We start from the raw sequence: 18,431 nt of genomic DNA on the forward strand, positions 1-18,431 counted from the left end.
TGTGTGTGTGTGTGTGTGTGTGTGTGTGTGTGTGTGTGTGTGTGTGTGTGTGTGTGTGTGTGTGTGTGTGTGTGTGTGTGTGTGTAAACACAATGACTGTAAATAACAGATCTTGTATTGATGTAGAGCATCTTCACTCAACAACAGGGGTTCCTGGTAATGAGCCCTGTGGGATACATCAAGGCATCACAGATGGATCGGGTAGACTTCGAGCACCTGCATTTTTTTTTAGGGAAAAACACAGTATACATGTGCTGATATATCATAAAAGGTGTGGTGTCCTGACATATACTGTAGCTCCACCAAAATTCAGGTCTATGCTCCATTAAATAAGATGCTTATTGTCGACTCTAAACTCTCCTGAAAGAGACAGCAAAGAGGAGTAATAAAAGAAGCTCGGCTAACTTTTAGCCTGCCTTGGCACTGGATTTTTATTGCAGTAGGTAAATCTTCTGCTCATCCTTATTACGAGTGTGACATAATACCCAAATTGTTTTCCAAAAAGACGAGTGAGGAAATGATGTTCTTAACACACACCACAACACAGGATAATAGGTCAAGATCATCTTTAAGTAATTTTGCTGGATCCTGAAAAACTTTCTTAAACCAACTCTTTTAACATGGAAAAATCTGCAGTGATAGCTCATAAGCGAGCCTCCAGAAGGGTATTAAAATCATTGCTCAGGACTGACAATAAAAAGAAAAAAACTGAAGTGTGTTAATGGCGATACCCGTATTGTATAGGGAAATATCAAGGCTTTCATTACTAAATCCTCCACTATGCATTGCCAAGCTCTGGAAACACAGCAAATGCGGCTGCATCTTTAAACAACCAAAATTGTCACGATTTGGTTGGCGACCAAGGGGTGGCGCTGTCGGCCCGCCGGCACCTGCACAGGTGTTGGGCGTTCCAATCCGTGGCAGACTGTCACGTTCTGGTTGGCGACGAACGGATAGCGCTGACGGCCCCGCCCTCAGTTGCACATGTGTTGGTCGTCCTCATCAGTGGCAGTTAAAAGGACTCCCAGCATGACCATTCGGCATCGGGTCATTGCATTGTACTGTGTTTGCTTCACCCTGTCAGGTTTGTTTCATCTTGGCAGATTTTTACTCATGGTTTTCTTTGATACTTTGTTTTTTTTCTGTTTGGATGACTGATGTTTTAGATTTTGTTGCTGCTGACTTTATTTTAATACAATTTGTCAAATACTACCTGCTGCTCCATCCTACCTGCTTTTTTGGGATCCACCGCCATCACCACCTCGCAAACCGTGACAAAAATGGAAAAAGTTGGCCGTTCTTTTTTTGTTTAGTAACTTTCCATTTGTTAAATCTGCATCATTGTCATTAGGACAGTTTAAATTAGGATGCCTGTGATGCACCGCAGATAAACTTGCAATTGTGGAAAATCTAGATTATTCTGTATTTAAAAGAATAGTAAAACACACTTCTGTATTTAATGTAAAAAATGCTGTGTGCATTGTACTGTCCATGTGCATGCTTGTTCCTTCAGGAGAAGAAACATATGCGTGAGTGTGATCTTTGTACATGCACTGCGGCTTTGTGGGCTTTCTGAGGTGTTGTCACCATCGCCATTGTCGCTGTATGTCTGTATTAATACTGCCTCCCAGTGACCATGGTGCACAAACCAAAAGGACCAGCACAATGTTCATTGAACTTATAGAGTGTATTTTTTATTATTATGGTGATGATGATTATATTATTTATATATATTTTTTTGTCATGAGTACACACACCACTCATGCAACATTTAGTGATTTACAGCGCCTTTCGTGCATTTGATGTCTGACCTCCGTGGTTACCAACGCGCTACTACGAACAAGCAGCTTCAAGTGATGATTTCCCAGCCAAGAGCCGCTGTCCTTTGCCTTCTGAATGAACACTCAACACAGCACTCACTTCCTGATGGATGATTTCCTGGTTGAGCAACCGATTTCGCCGTCTGTGACTTTGTGTGATTGCCGCCTCCCAGAACAATCCCTAATGGCATCTTTAGTTTCTTCAAGTGACGATGAGTGAGCGTCAGACATAAATTTCTGATGCAAAGTGGTTTAATGTGGAGTTGGAATGATGAGGAAAGATCTGTGTGAGGGAACGTGTAGAGGTAATGATTGTGTGTCTGTTTAAATGCCACAAACAAACTACTTGAAGGCCGTGGAGGGCTCGCAAGGGCAAGTGTCCCAAACATGATCAGAAACACTGACCTACATTAGAAGTGCTCAAATGCAAAAGAACAATATTTTGGTGTGAATCAAGCATTATTTATTACATATTTTTTTTCTTTGCATATTTTTTTTCTCCCCAAGGTGTTTTTTTTTATTTGAAGGTGTTAGAAATGCAAGTTGTTAAATATTAACATAGTTCAGTGAGTGTACCAGAACTACGTGCTCTTATATTCAATACATTATGTCTTATCAACACTCACACGCAGTGCACTACGGAGGAAAAACTCAAGACCTCTGTAGCTGCAACCACTCCGATTATTACTGCTTTTAAAATATTGTAAACATAACATTCAGCATAACAAACACCATCTCACAGCTTTGCGTTTCAATATGTGAACTGACAAACTTCAATGTGAACCCCCTTGTATTGTATTTTGAGCCTTGTCATTAAAAAGAAGAGGGAAGAATGAATCTTGATTACCCCTGCCCCTCTTTACAAAAAATACACTCTAAATATATCAACAAATCTTCAAAAAAAATTTTACCTAACTCTGCAGCCACTCTCTTAATTGTTCCTGAGTGATTTAATCTTCTTTTCCTTTCGGCTTTTCCCTTCAAGGGTCGTCACAGCGAATTAGTGTCCTCCATCTAACCCGCTTTTGTGCATCCTCTTTGCTCACGCCAACTATCTTCATGACCTACCTGGTCCCTAATGATTTAATAAACCGTGAAAATATATCATTTGTCAATTTTGCTCTATTTGCCAGTAAATCTGTTGTCAATCAGAACTTACATTTTGGTTTGGAAAAACTCACACAAAATAATATCAACATAGTGACCTCTCGATCCTCAAACTCATAAGTTGGGGCACTCCTAAGTCAAGACACCACAGTATTTTTGCGCAAACAATAACTTTCCACAGACTACCGAATAACCCAATATGTACAATTTGAGTTTTTCAATCTGATGCTTCACTTTGTATAATTTGCATTCAATGTGTGTGTGTGTGTGTGTGTGTGTGTGTGTGTGTGTGTGTGTGTGTGCGTGCGTGTGTGCGTGCGTGTGTGTGTGTGTGTGTGTGTGTGTGTGTGTGTGTGTGTGTGTGTGTGTGTGTGTGTGTGTCTGTGTGCGCGCGTGCGCGCGTATGTGTGTCCGCAAGGAGTGGCTCCTGAAAGGAATGATTTGCCTGCCGGGAGAGTCTTTTTAAAGATAGCTAAAAGGCTTTGACGTGTTTGTGTGCTCCCTGAGGAGTGAGTGGCACTTGCGTCACTGTTGGCGCCTGACGTACTCAAAGAAACTTACAACAAGAATTATTATGTTGAAGGAATATTGAACATGGTTTATATTTTGGGTGTGTTAATTCATTCCCGAAATCCCTGCAAGGGACAGTTGGTATGAGCACTGAATAGTCCTGTCGGTGAATTGATCGACAAGCTTACTAAAATAGGTCTTGTAAAAATATGTGAAGCTCTGTTAAAAATATTGTTTGCCATTCATTAAGATCCAACACTTTGTATTGCGTAGTGGGTATTCTTTCATTAATAATTCATTTAATGGTGAATTTATGTTGAATAATTAATGACTCTCTCCTAATATCAAGCTGAAAGAAATTTAAAGTAAGTCAAATGTAATTTTCGAGAATTGTGAGAGATACAATTTCATTAATTTGAGTGGGCAGAACCACAACTCTAACATTTAAAATAATTGGTCCCAATCTGGGACCACCATTTTCGCATAGTTATTAACTCATTAAGCACTTTAAGAGACATCAAACTAATCTAATTATTCTTTTAAATGTAATTGAATGTTTCATAGGATTCAATTATGACATATTCAAAAATGGCACAAAAAGGGACACGGTTAAAAAAAAGACAATTCAACATAAAATGGCAAGCAATACGCCTTTAAAAATGCCATTGCACTTTTGTTTTTGCTAAATAATAACAAAGCTACATTAAAGCACAGTAATGCGGTACGTCCAGGCTTAGCCAACAGCTATGTAATACAGCATCACCAGAAGGTAAAAATACTGCCACAGTGTTTTTAAAGCCACAGGTGCTTCATGTCACGCCAAATGATGCGGGGAGAAGTCTCACTTTGTTTGGAGCGAAGTAATTAGCTGGATCCCTAAACAGCAGACGTAGACAAGTGTACCGCAGGAAAAAAAAGGTTTATTTGCGTAACTACCTACCAACAAAAGACTCAAAGCGCTGGTCAATATTCTTCTTTGTTTCCATTCATCTTTCATCTTCCTTTCATAACTTTGCTGCTGTGAAATGTAAATTTATCAACTGCGAGACTAATAAAGGTAAGTCCAATACAAATCCAATCCAATATGGACCCGAAAATACAAAATGCACATTAACAAAAGGCACTTGCACAAAAGGCAAGAAGAAAACTAAACACACAACTACAAACGAAATAATAATTAATAATAATAATAATAATACATTTCATTTTTAAGCGCCTTTCAAAACTCTCAAGGTCACTTTACAGCCACAGGATAAATTTTTCTGTGGGTGAGCAGCGGCAGCCACACTCGCCAGCATTCACTCAACCCGGAAGTAACTCGGATAGAATAGTAAGACAAATAGATAGAAAGCTAGCTAGCAAGACAATAGATAGCCAATAGCTAGCCAGCTAGATAGCTAGCCAGTCAGCCAGATAGCTATACGGTTACAGAAATGACAAAGAGAATTGACTTAGCACAATATTTCTTACTAATGTCTACATCAACAAAAGTCAAAAGAACAAAAAAATAAATAAAAAATTGTATTTAGATATTTTATATTTTCATTTTTTTTTCTTTTGATTTCAAGACGGCGCCGCGAGAGTGGCGAGAGTCTCATGTATTTTGTTTTTCTACTTTCATTCCTTTCATAACTTTGCTGCTGTGAAATGTAAATTTCTCCACTGGGAGACTAATAAAGGCAAATCCAATCCAAATCCAATGTATGGTTTTATCTCTAAAACAAGATTTTATTTGATAAATATTATAAACAAATTATTATTTCTGCATTTCTTGATTGACATGCATTCTTTAGAAGCCAATAAAATGATTCTGCATAAAATTTCTTCCAAAAATCTAATTTTCAGATTATGGTATCGAAAGGGTTCAACAAGTCTGATTTGTTTTGACTTTCTGGACATGGGTTTCCGATCTCTGCCCACAGCACAGTGGTTGGAGTTTGCTGCTTTAAGGTACAACGTTGACACCCTGTATGTGTACTGAAGGGTCATCTGCTTTGCCATCAGTGAACGCTGGCACATCTTCCGCTGCTCACCCACAGAAAAACAGTGTTGTTGTTATCCTGTGACTGTTTTTAAATTAAAATGTATTATTATTATTTAGCTGTGGGAGGAAGGTTTGTGCGTCACAGTTGTTGTTGCTGTGGTTGTGTGATCTTCTGAGATCAAACCAATGAATAGAAATACCGCGACTCTGGTGACTCTCACTGAGCGCTGGCATTTGCCGAAGTCCACTCGAGCCTCTTTGAACAGTTTTTTTAAAGTTGCCATAGGTGAAGAAGCATCCGTTTTGCTCTGCAGAATTTGGTTAGTGGTGTTTGTTGCCAATGGGATGACCACTGTAGGTGACTTCAGTCAAGGTGGCCTTGTATCGGAACATTCTGTGTGTTAGCTTCACTGCATGCTATCCCTCTATTTCATGGCCGTAATTCTCCTTCAGGTGCAAAACTTGAGCAATTTAAAAAATTGCTTACTTCTGCAGTTTCAGTTTATCACATAGTAGTTAGTGGTCAATCCGGCATTTAACCCCGCTTTAGGTTCTTGTTGCCGAAGTGCTTTTGGCTTGGCTGCTGTGTGACAATATAGTCAATCCCACAGGATCCAGTGTTTAGACTTGGTTGTGCAACGACGATGCTCTCTATTTCTTCTTGCTACGAAAGATGACATAAGTGAAGTAAAAAAAAAAGCTAATGAGAAATTGGTGTACCAATTATGGCGTGATTAGTTTTTGGCCGATGGTGTTTACATTCCCTGTTTCGTGAGTTCCGATTATTTTTGTCCACAGATTGAGATCAGGGCTCGGACATTTGTCACCCATGGGGACAATTTTATCAGGCTGAGGGCCCTGATAGGGCAGCATCAAAGCATTCATCCAAAGCATGTTTGATGTTGTTGTGTTTTTTTCTTTTCAGGGACACACACACATCCACACATATGCCACACCACGCGCCTCACCTGTGCGCATTGAAAGCCATTGGAACATTGGAATATATTCCACCTTAATACCCTTCAACCTTTCAGTAAGTGTTCACAGGGCTTTCTGTAGATGTGTACGCATCATCTAAACGCCACTGTCACCTCGCATTAGTGCTGCTTCCTAATAAAGGAAAATCTCACCTGATCGGGCTTGATTTGCTTCACCTCAGGAAAATCCTGGATTGCTAGGGGGTGGCTGTGGGCTGGAAACGGGACGTGATCAAATGTCATCCTGAGACACTGATGGGAGTGCTCAATTTTTGTTTGTGTGCTTTTAATCAGTATGCAATTAAGCCAGTGCAAGGTTTTCTCATTGAACCGAGATATTTTGCGTACCGTCATTGGTTGAAACAAGTGAGGCCGCTTTTCAGGGTTGATTTTTATCATTTGCTTACCTCCACTAAGAAGGTTATTCTTCAACGGCGTTATCTTTTTAGTTCTACATAAACGCTGGAGGTTTAGTATCTCTAGCTCAAGGACACTTTGTCGCTACGGTTGTGGATCAAACCACCAACCTCTGGGTTGGGAAATGACCACTCTTCCATTGAGCCATCCAAGCATACACTTCCCAGGGCTTCAAATGCGACAAGGCCATATTTTTGGACTGGCTGCATGATATGTGTTGACAGTAGCCGCTTCACTTGCACTTGTCTTTTAGTAGATAACACAACATCTACATAAAGACGTTAATGACTATCTGTCCTCTGAGATGTTCATAAGCCTCACTTAGTTGTTTTCCACCAGCAGCTTGTAAAACAAGAGACTGTGTGTCCTTTTTAGTGTGACTGACCTGGCTTGATTTGCGGTTGTCCTGACCCACAGTGATAATTAAGCCCCATTTGAGCATTTTCATACGTTTGAAACGTCATTATTTTTTGGAAATCGATTTGTACTTTTACATAGTGAGCTCTGCTATTTTTCTCCTTGAGCGACATCACACTTCTGGGTTTGATGCTTGTCATAATCTCACTTAAGGGAAATGATTACTTTTTATTATTTTAATGCACTTTGTTCATTTGTGTCATGAAAAATTTTTCATGTGGGATTTTTTAAAAATGACTTTGCACTCATCGTTTCATTGCCAGGCACGCGGGCTAAGTCATATCAAACAAAACATGGCTTTTGTGTGGTTGCTGTCTACTCCAAAATTGTCAGGGAGAATTGATTTTCTGGAACTTGGTAAAATGGTCGTCTTCCACTAACACTTGCAATTCTATTATTTCAAATCATTCAGTTCATTCTGCTCTTGCAGTGCTTCCTCCCAAATTTCCCACAGTGAATGAAGACCATCATCTTTTACCCACTCCTCGAGCAAAATCGGTTTGTGTGCAGTGAAGTCCGTTGTCGAAATTTGCCGGGGCAAAATGATCACTGTTACTCTAAACCGATGACAATAACATCCCATTAGCTCTCTTGGCTTGAAGCTAAAGATCGACTGACTTCACAGTTGGACCTCACACTCTCGCTGTCAGTATCAATGGTAGCCGACTACCCTCGGGCACCGAGTGTCATTTATGCTGGTGAGGAGACACGCAACGAGCCATAGATGGCCCCTGTGGACCCCTGTCTCTCACCTCCATCCCCTATACTGCCACCTGAGTGAAAGCTGCCGACTTAAACACGGCGATGTAAATCACTCCAAGCTGACCATGCATGAGCTTGCCCCTCTAAAGTTGTCGGAGTAATTGATTGATGCAGCACTCAGCAGGTAGAAAGAGACCTGCTGTGACTGAAAATATAACCACTCAATCCAGTCGTGGTTGCATAGGGAACCAATTACTCTACCTCCTCCTCAATCTGACGCTTGACTTCCTGACGGACCCTTCTCTCCAGCACCACTGAAAAGACCTTACCAGGGAGGCTGAGGAGTGTGAGCCCATTGTAGTTAGAACACACCCTGCGGTCCCCGTTTTCAAAAAGGGGTTACCACCACCCTGGTCTGCCAATCCAGAGGCACTCTGCCCGATGACCACGCAATGCTGCAGAAGCATGTCAACCAGGACAGCCCCACAAAGTCCAGAGACTTGAGGAATTCTGGGTGGCTCTCCTACACCCCTGAGGCCCAGCCACTGAGGAGCTTTTTAACCACATCAGTGACATCAACCACTTTGTTGAGCATGAAATGTGCGGTTTGATCTGCTCACGCAAAGTGTCTTCCATTGGAGGATGACTCTATGACACATAATGTCTCTTTCTGGATGCAGTCAAAATCCTCTGTTGCATGTGTGTCTAGCTCGTTGCCATAGCAATAACGGGTAGCCAAGCCGTGGCGTGTTATCGTGGCAGCAGACCTCCTGTCGAAACCACCGCCATGCTTCTGAGTGTAAATGAGGAAGTGTGCGTGCTCTTGCATTCTACGGCTCCTTTTGCTGCAGAACTGCTGTCACAGTTCACATCCGCTGGCCAAGGGTGGAAGAAACAGGTGGGCTTGAGTCTCTTTTGTTTGGATGCCATCGTAAAATTATAGACAAGAAATGAGTCTATTAGTTGTATTAAGTTCGACGAAGGCGGAAGTAGAGGCCGAAACATGTCAGGTATTTGAACACCGATAATACACTGTCTGTAAGATAAGAATCTGTTTTAAATTAAATGAATATTATCCACGACATTCATCAAGGAGGAGACTGTGCTGAGCGGTTGCGCCTTTTCGGCAGCATGAATATGCCAGTACTGTTTTTGAATGGGAAGAATGTCGGTGCCATTTGACTGTCATCGCTGGACAATTCTAGGGCGATTGTGCTTTTTTGCGCCTGTAATGGGCAGCATCTTCACAGCCCCACTTTGTTCAGTGGAAAGGTCGGTGCTCTTGGACAGTCTGCGGCTGGATAGATGCATGGCTTGAGGAGCCCGCGATAAGAAGAAAGGAATGTCAGCGCAAAGCGCCGATGCGTATGTAAAACTGTCGCGGCTTGGAATAAAAGCGGATTTATGTGGGACAGGAGATGTGAGACATTCTCTTTTCGTCAATGGATCCTACAGCTGCGTGTTTGCTTTCAACATTTAACTTGTAGTAGACGTGCACATTTCACCACGATGTCCCTGATCCACTGCTGAAAAGGACGCTTTGATCCTCTCCTCTTTCATCGACAACTGCTTCATGTCACAAAGGCGGTACAGCAAGTGCTGAAGAATGAATGACTGTGTCTTTGTGTTGTCATATTATTATTATTTTTTTATTTATTTTTTACTTCAAGCTGGCGCCGCGAGAGTGGCTGTCTTTCCAGCAGCTCCTGTATTTTGTTTTTCTACTTCTTTCTTTCCTTTCCTCTTTCTTTCAAAACTTTGCTGCTGTGAAATGTAAATTTATCCACTGTGAGACGAATAATGGTACATCCCATCCAATCCAATGTTTTTAAATATTATTGGCACCGGTAATTGGCAAATGATGCATTTGATATGATCACTCTTAATACCACCAGTATCACGTTGCAATTACAGAAATCACCAATCCTATTCAAAAATCCTTTGTAACAACATTAATGGGCCGACAGGGACAAACGCTGCAAAATCAAAACTGCAGCAAAAGAATCATAAGAAGACAAACGCACATGCAAACTAAAGACACATACAATAACTGCAAAATAAAAAGGCTGAACTCTGCAAACACAGGAATAATGCAAATAAAAACATAAGCACACATGCAGGGAAACAAAACACAAATGCAATGTCTCGTGTCTGTTAGAATCGTGAAATGAAATTAAATAGAAAAAAGTGAGTGTGTCGGGATATTTGGGACAGCCTTTAGGTTAAGTTACATTGGTCAACATTACTTATTATAAACACCCTGTGCATATTTGATCGAGAGAATGAGACAAAAATCTGAAAGGATACAAATATATGTATATATTGGACCCGCATGTCATGGAAGCAATACAACCGAGGGAAACGCTCCAAAATGATGAGAATTGGCCGATTGGAATGAATTAATACAGTACAGTTGGATTTTAGAACAACTAGCTGTTAGAATTTCAGCTGTCAGTGTCTGTCCACTGATCTCGATAGTGTTTAGGTATTAAGTGTTTAAAGTGGCAAATGGTCAGGGCTCAGTTTGGGCATGCAAGGTACACTGTGGCTTGCTTGACGGCCTATCACAGCACACACTTATCAACGGTCACGCTCATGGTCCAATTAAGAGTTTTCAATGATCCTGTTTTTGGAACGCGTGACGAAATTGAACGACTTGGAGAAACCCCACGTAAGCCAAGGGAGAACATGCCAAGACTGAAAACCAGCACGTCTCATCGGTGAGGCATATATTTAACCACGAAATCACCATGCTGCCTTAAGGTGGCTACAGATCAGTCTTTTGCTCATGCCTTTGAAAATATCCAAGCTACTGCATCTACTGACCACCTCCCCCCCCACACCTTTTATTATGATAATCAGTTCATCGATAGTCTATTTTTAGCAACACCCTCTACGCTGCAATCTCTCACCGCTTCCTCTGTTTGCCAGCTTCCTGTCTTAATTATACAAACATTCCTCATGCGTTAACAATTTCGCTTTGAGTAGGAGGCACTGCGAGCTGAACCAGTAGTGCTCTTGGTCTTCAGTCTTCAGCTGGCCCTCTATTATTCAGTAAAGGTCTTTGTCCTACCCTAAATCTGACGGCCTAGCTGAGTTATTTCAGTATGTCAGCTATTTTGGCTTCACTTCCAAATGGAATTTCCTTGTCCCTCTTATTCACACACATGCACTCCTACTTCTTTTAATTTGAATGTCCCACTCTCGCATCTTCTACCCGAAGTGGCAGCTCAGCCACTTATACAATTCGTCTGAGTGTGTACCAAGTCCGGTGACGGAGGTACAGAAATACTTTTTTTGCTGTATTTGACTACAATTTTGAACTATCTGTACCTTTTTTGTGTACCATATTTTCTGGTGTATAAGGTACACCGCAGTATAAGGCGCACCTCCAATGAATGGTGTATTTTCAAACTTTTTCCCTATACAAGATGCATCGGACTATAAGGCGCATCTTCAACAAATGAAAAAGGTTTTCCAAAAACATGTGTAATATATAAACGTTTTCCCAATATAAGGCACACCACATTATAAGGTGCTACAGTAGAGGTTGGGCTTACGCACTACCTCTTCTACAGGGGGAAATGGAGTCAATGTAGTACAAAAATGAAGGTGCACAAACTCTAATTAGTTGCGAAATTAGTTGCAAGACCTGTTGAGGCTCAATATTACTTCTTATACTTATATGCCGGGTCATCTTTTGAAGAAAATGAAGGCTTTTGGGTGTGCCTTATACACTGGAAAATTTGGTATGTACTTTGTTTCCTCGTGGCTGTCCATTACATGGCATTTTTTAAATGGTGTAAAAAATGGTTTTGATCCCGATTGGTTGTGATCTGAGTCTTGGTCTACTCTACAGTCGTCAGATGGCCCTCTATACTCACCTTTGTTGGGCATTTGTTTTTTCTTCTGCTGGAATTGGGGCATTAGACAAGGTGGAATGAATTATGAAAAATGAGTTTCAAATATCAGTCAAACCAAACCTTCAGGTTTCTTTGAAAAAGCAAAAATGTTTCTCAGGACAAGCCTATTAGAACTTGATTTTGGATTGATTGAAGGCCCTTTAAAATAGCAGTAGGTGTGTGGTAATTTCCAATTAAAGTGAACTCACATGATTACTTAACTCTAACCAACAACTTGTGCAACCCCATTTCCTCAGTTATTTTTTAATACTATTCAGTTGTAGAGCACATGCTGTAAATATTGGGAAACATTTTGAAAATGATGTTGTTGTCATTTTTATTATGATAAAGCATGGTGTATAATATTTGATGACCACTGTAATATAATAAAAGAGAAACTCTTGTGTGCAGTTCCTTTTTCATTGTGCCAACTTATACTTTGTTGTACTGTAATTTTATAGATTGTATTTGATTTAACAGAACCTATCGATCTAGCCATCAATCCATCTATCCATCTGCTGCATACCTGCTGTATTCTCAGTACGACAGGCGTTTAATCGATTCTTTTATGACACCCAACTGTAATTCTTCATAAGCGCAGTGTGTGAATACTTTGGCTGCCTCTAACCCACTCAAAGTGTTACCTTTGAGAGTTTGGCCTAAAAAGACCTTGGTAAGCGCAGGCGTTGTCCTGCATTAGCAAGGGAATGATATTGAATCAATAGTCAGCTGCACTTTTAGCTCAGGTGGGTCTCTCTGTGTAGTCTGCTGCCATTTTTATGCAAGTCACTTGAAGCTCTGTATGCTCGCCTGTGTGATTTATGGAGGGAAAAAAACAGTGATTTGAGTTACTCAGCCACAATGCCGCATCAATTATGAATCATTATCATTTTGGGTCTGGAGCTGAGAGTTTTTCAAGGTAAGAAGAGCATGAATGTGATTGGCCAAACACAAAACATGTTTTTCAATGATTATGTACAATGGGATTTGGCGAATTATGGTAGAATGCACTGCTCATTGCAAAACTATCATACATTATTATTATTATTATTATTATTATTATCATTATTATTATTCTTTAGCATCTTGTAAAATAACAACACTGTATTAATACAATTACAGAGGTAGCCTCCTATAATTCTTTCATTTTGTTCATATAGTTTTCTGATTATTTCTATTCGTATAAAATTGCTAAAACAGTCACATTTTTATGACATTTTTTATAACATTTCAATTGATCAAAATTCACAATTATTTCTATGTAGTTCAATTCCAACTTTATTCAATAGTACAATTCTTCTTCTGAAGCACAGGCAAGATTTTAACATTGGTCCTGATGGTGCCTCTTGGAGGACATATAAATATTTTTGGGGGTCTAAAAATTTAGAAGCCAACAACAACTTCAAAATAGTGGCAGCGGCTATGCACGCAATACACAGTGCTGCAAAAATTTCTCTCAACAGATTCAGATTACAGGTTAGGAAGAATAATTTTACAAATGAGCATTTTCATTCAAAGTCACAACAAAATGTTTTGTCTTTCTTCTTGGCATGTCTGCACACAGAATGAGTGGGATGGGAGGCCACGGATGGGTCATCAGCATTCCGTCAGGCTCTACCTCCTATGGTGTGGGCAGCAGAATAATTTGATTGTGAACGTCCAGATCGATCACCATGCCCGGCTGAAGGAGAACTGTTGAGAAGCAGATGTACCCTTCAAGATACATGTTTATTTTCTACGAGGAACGCACTGAACTTTAATGTACTCAGCTCCATTGCACTGATTTTACAGATTCCTTCATAAAGACATTTTCATGTGGAACAAAAAAATAAAAGAATACTGCAGAATGGATGAAAAAAAAGCAGAAACATCTCTTACTCGTGAACCGTGTTGAATTTGTTTAATGTCCCAGGGGATGAATTTACAGCAGCAGAAGAGCAACGCAAATGAAAGAGCCAGAAATCATAAAGATGCTAAACATGCAAACGTAGGGGCAATTTTTTCAGGACCAAAGTATTCGTAGACAACTGCAGGCTTGAATGAAGGCTCAACAGTATGTCAGATCAGTGGTCTACCGCAACTTTTTCATCCAATTGGCCCAAATGGATGTGACATAAATAGCCTTGCCCCAATCACTCTTCATGTGCTCTCTCTCTTTTTTAAGGGCTTTGTTCAGTGCACCTTGACATGTCGAATTGTGACATTCGGTCAAATGCAGCATGTTGCCCATTGTTCTTGGTGAATGGCGAAACAGGATTTATATTCTTACAAACTACTGTATTGGGCAGCCCGGTAGTTGAGTGGTTAGGACACTGACTTCACGGTACAGAGGTCGTTCGTTCAAGACCTGGTCCGGCCTCCCTCTGTGAAGTTTGCATGTTCTTCCCGGGCCCGCATCGGTTTTCTCCCACGTTCCAAAACCATGCATGGCAGGCTGATTGAATACTCCAAATTGTCCCTATGTGCGGGTGTGAGTGTGGATGGTTGTTTTTCTCTCTGTGCCCTGCCGAATGCCCGAAGATGGCTGGGATAGGCTCCAACATCCCCCGCAACCCTAATCAGGATGAAGCGGTCTGGAAAATGGATGGACGGGTGGGTGGATGGATGGATGGATGGATAAACTACTGTATTGTGTCAATACTTTTGTCCATGTGAATCTGAAGTGAAAGTGTTTGTATTACCTTGCTATGCTTTAATCACATGTGGATAACTGAGTAACTCAGTGGGTATCAGGGCTATAATTTAAGAAGCAAGCAAACACACACACACACTCACACACACACACAGGATATATTGCGCTGTATTATTATATGTTGATAAAGTAAAAAAAATCACGGACATTCCTACCTGTTAGCTACATTCAATTGTCGTTTTCACAAAATAAACTGCACGGAATGTTTTATTTTTTAAATTAAGTGTCCATATTGAGGCAACAAATATTGATATCTTCTGTATGTAATTGAACATATGTTTACCATCATATGAGACTGCATGCACGCACACATACACACACACACACACACACACACACACACCAACACACGCACACACTCACAAACAAACATACAAAACGGTCTGCTCCATTTCACCCGCCCACAAACGCGCATGATGCCACACACGCCAAACCTTGTGCCATTGCTTTAGTGTTCCGGGCTTGGCTTCTGACAATGCACGCTTAGCCTGGCCCCCAGTGGGTTTTCCGTGCATTCATGTGGACTTCACTGGGCTCAAAGTGTACTTGGCCGAAGTGCAAACACAAGCACCTCATTAAGCCCAAAGCTGCCATTATGGCCCATCACAGAGCCCCGCTGATGGATTGGCGGCTTCTAATTGCTCGAAGCCTAAATGCCTCTACGTTACTGTTGTGTGCACTATATGTGCTGCGTCAGGAGCTTTGAGTTACCCTTGATTTAAAAAAAAAATGAACATACCCAGTTCATGGAACCATTACTGTTTCCTTGCTATATCTTGGATTAAAATGGGTTTATACTCTATGCAGGACAGATGTAATTTAGAGTTTGTGCGCCTTCATTTTTGTACTACATTGAGTTGTAACATGCCAAGTAGTTCTCACGTCTCGTAGAAAGTCAGCAGAGGCAGAAAAGGTGCCACAGAAAGCCAAGTGTCATAGTTCCCATTGAGCAGAGAATATAGACCATTTGGATAGTTTCTCTTAGTATGTTATACATTGTTTTGTGTAAACTTGTGCTTGCTTGACGGCTGATATTTGCAGTGATTCCTTGATATGTGAATTTAATTTGTGACCTGGCCAAGCTGGGAACGGAAAACACTCATACCGGATCTAAAACCATCGTGCATTGTGTCGCGGCAATTTACGGTCTTTTTGTCGCTACTTCAGCCAGACAAGAAGATTTCTGACTCGTGACTTTCTTTTTGGCGTGCCTTCCGTTTAAGATTGACAACAACAAAACCACGAGGCCGTCATCGTTGACCCAAAAAATATTCGATTAGTTTCCTCTTTGTTTGTTAAAGTCATTATAGGTGCCTTGCATGCTGGGTCCAAGAGGACAGTAATTTCATCTGTGCTGTTTGTCATGCATATGAGCATATTTGACAATAAAGCTGACTTTGACTTTGACCTTGAAACCAAAGCTCATCAAAAAGTGTGTGAAAGTATAAAATGAAGAACATAACTTTGACACTGGCCTTTTGTACTAACACGAAACACAATGTTAACATGCCTTTAACGCATCTCAACACGTGACCTAACACTATCTGATGACTTCAGACGATCAAAAAAGTTGTTGCTTCATGCCCCACTGTCTTCCGAAGGCTGCTTATGGCAACATGGCCTTTTTTGACGGGCTAAAGACAGAATGACTAATGGAGCCCAGGTACCTTAAGATAGCAAAAATATTTACCGTAAATTCCTGACTGGAAGCCGCTACTTTTTTCCCAAACTTTCAACCCTGTGGCTTATTCAATGATGCGGACAATTTATGCAATTTTTCTAATTGCATTTGCATTTTCTAGTAGAAAAGGTCAGATCTTCTGCTCGATCGTAATTTTCTTAATGTCTTCCTAGGCTTAACACGAACCTGTGGTGGGGTCTTTTTTGGCCCCATAATAGCAAAAGTACACTTGATATGGTCCAAAATGTCAATCAAACACAAACCACGTCTGCACTCAAAGAAAGAGGGGACGAACTGGGACACCGTGGTTTGGTTCTCTGCCGAAAACTAGTGGGTCAGCAGAGACTGCCGAAAACTAGTGGGTCAGCAGAGACTATATGCTCGCGAATTTAATGTTCTTGAGGCGAAAGGTTCGTGAGCTGAAGCGTTCTTCAGCGGAGGTATCACTGTATTTGCCTAAATACCTCCATTGTAAAAGGAATCATCCAAATGGTGGCATTTTTGTTGAAAATCCTCAATCGGGTCATTCGTATCTTAATGTTGCAAATTACATTGAGAACATTTAAGACTGAACTTGTATGTGATCGGTTGTTTTGTCCTAATGCCTCGCCATGGTGTTTTGTTTTACAGTGCATGATAGTATTAGGCGGGGTGGACTTCATTCCTCACATCGTTTGGTTCAACCTTATGTTTTTGAAATATTCATCCCTCTCCATCCTGCCTTTCCTCACTCGGCTAACACAGTATTTGCCGAACTGTGAATGAGAGAAAGTGCTTAAGAATAGTTTAGAAATTGTGTTTTAAAAAGTTTACATTTTGTAAAAGTGATACAAAAATGGATTTTCTTTTAAAAAGTTATAAATAAATATACAGTACTCTTTCTCATTATTTACTTCTTTCACATGGGTCTGGAAGGTGTCCCAGCAATTAATGGGGGTCCACTGAGACGGCTATGATTGGGAGCTCTCTCTCTCTCTCTCTCTCTCTCTCTCTCTCTCTCTCTCTCTCTCTCTCTCTCTCTCTCTCTCTCTCTCTCTCTCTCTCTCTCTCTCTCTCTCTCTCTTATTCCCCACCACCTCTCTCTCACTCTCTCTCTCTTTCTCTCTATAATCTTCTCTGTTTTTGTGTGAATGAATTTGGCATTGGCACTGAGCTTGTGTTTCCACTGCCTTCCTGTCTTTTCTTTTTCTCAAGAGGCTCTTCTGACCTCTCCATCTTCTCTTTCTCCATCTCTCTATGTACAGGTACAACCAGGCAGCCCAAGGAGGGGGAGGTGCCAGGGGTGGACTACAACTTTGTGAGTGTGGAACGTTTTATGGAATTGGAGCAAAGCGGTGCCTTACTGGAGAGCGGAACCTATGAAGGTGAGTGTCAGTGAAACATCTTTGTGAGTCTATGAATTTGCTGTTATATTTGATATCGTTTTCATGACTAGGTCAGAGGATTTATTTGCATAACTGAGTCACTGGCAGTGTAGTGCAGTGTTGTCAAACTCATTTTTGTTGCGTGCCACTTTGATGTCCCTCAGAGGGTGGTTATATGTGCGAAACCAAATAAATGTTAAATCGCATCATCACATAATTACATATTATCGTTTTTGGGTGGAATTCTCCAAAAACTACTTTTTAGGAAACAAAAAAGGCATCTTGCTTGAACATATACAGTATATACATAAAACACAAGCATTTACTTAACAGCATCTCCAAATCATGTTCAATCAGTAATTTAACATGCTTAAAAATCAGGCCTCAAGACTAATATTCGTCATGGTGCACAATAATTTGTATGTGCTGGAAGAAAATTTAAGGGCCCACACACGGTAAAAGGACTTGCAAAGTCAATATTCACATTGTCTCATTTACAATGCTGGTAATAACTGCGGGAACTAAAATGCTTTCAATTCATATTTTACTGTGCACATTTTGACACCACATAAACCCAAAGTATTAGTTATACAGTACTGCTCAAATACTAAAAATGTCAAGTTTATATTTAGGCCGACAGTGCAAGTGTTCTTATATACATATGTGTATACATATGTGTATATATACATATACATATACGTATATACATATACAGTCAAGAGTCAAGGTTATTACAAGCTATGTAGAGTTCGGGTGGTGGCACTGTCAGAAAGGACACTGGGCCCCAATATTCATAATTGATACTTGAGGTTGTGATGATTATTTCACATTTAACGTCTTGAAAGTGTAGTGTTGCGT

The 18,431-nt window shown here is 40.6% G+C and overlaps 1 protein-coding gene across 8 annotated transcripts in view; it reads left to right on the top strand.

Annotated features, from left to right (window-relative positions):
* The window catches only part of magi2b (membrane associated guanylate kinase, WW and PDZ domain containing 2b), a 150,614-nt gene that overhangs the window by 53,479 nt on the left and 78,704 nt on the right, over window positions 1–18,431 (top strand). For all 8 annotated transcript variants that reach the window (XM_088996912.1, XM_088996905.1, XM_088996907.1 and 5 more), the window contains one exon: window positions 17,454–17,573. In XM_088996912.1, coding sequence (XP_088853038.1) covers window positions 17,454–17,573 — 120 coding nt within the window. The remainder of the gene's footprint in view (window positions 1–17,453; window positions 17,574–18,431) is intronic.

Source organism: Hippocampus bargibanti, linkage group LG05 (genome assembly GCF_051943395.1).
Source record: "Hippocampus bargibanti isolate YZ-2025 linkage group LG05, ASM5194339v1, whole genome shotgun sequence".
NCBI classification, from domain to species: Eukaryota; Metazoa; Chordata; class Actinopteri; order Syngnathiformes; family Syngnathidae; genus Hippocampus; species Hippocampus bargibanti.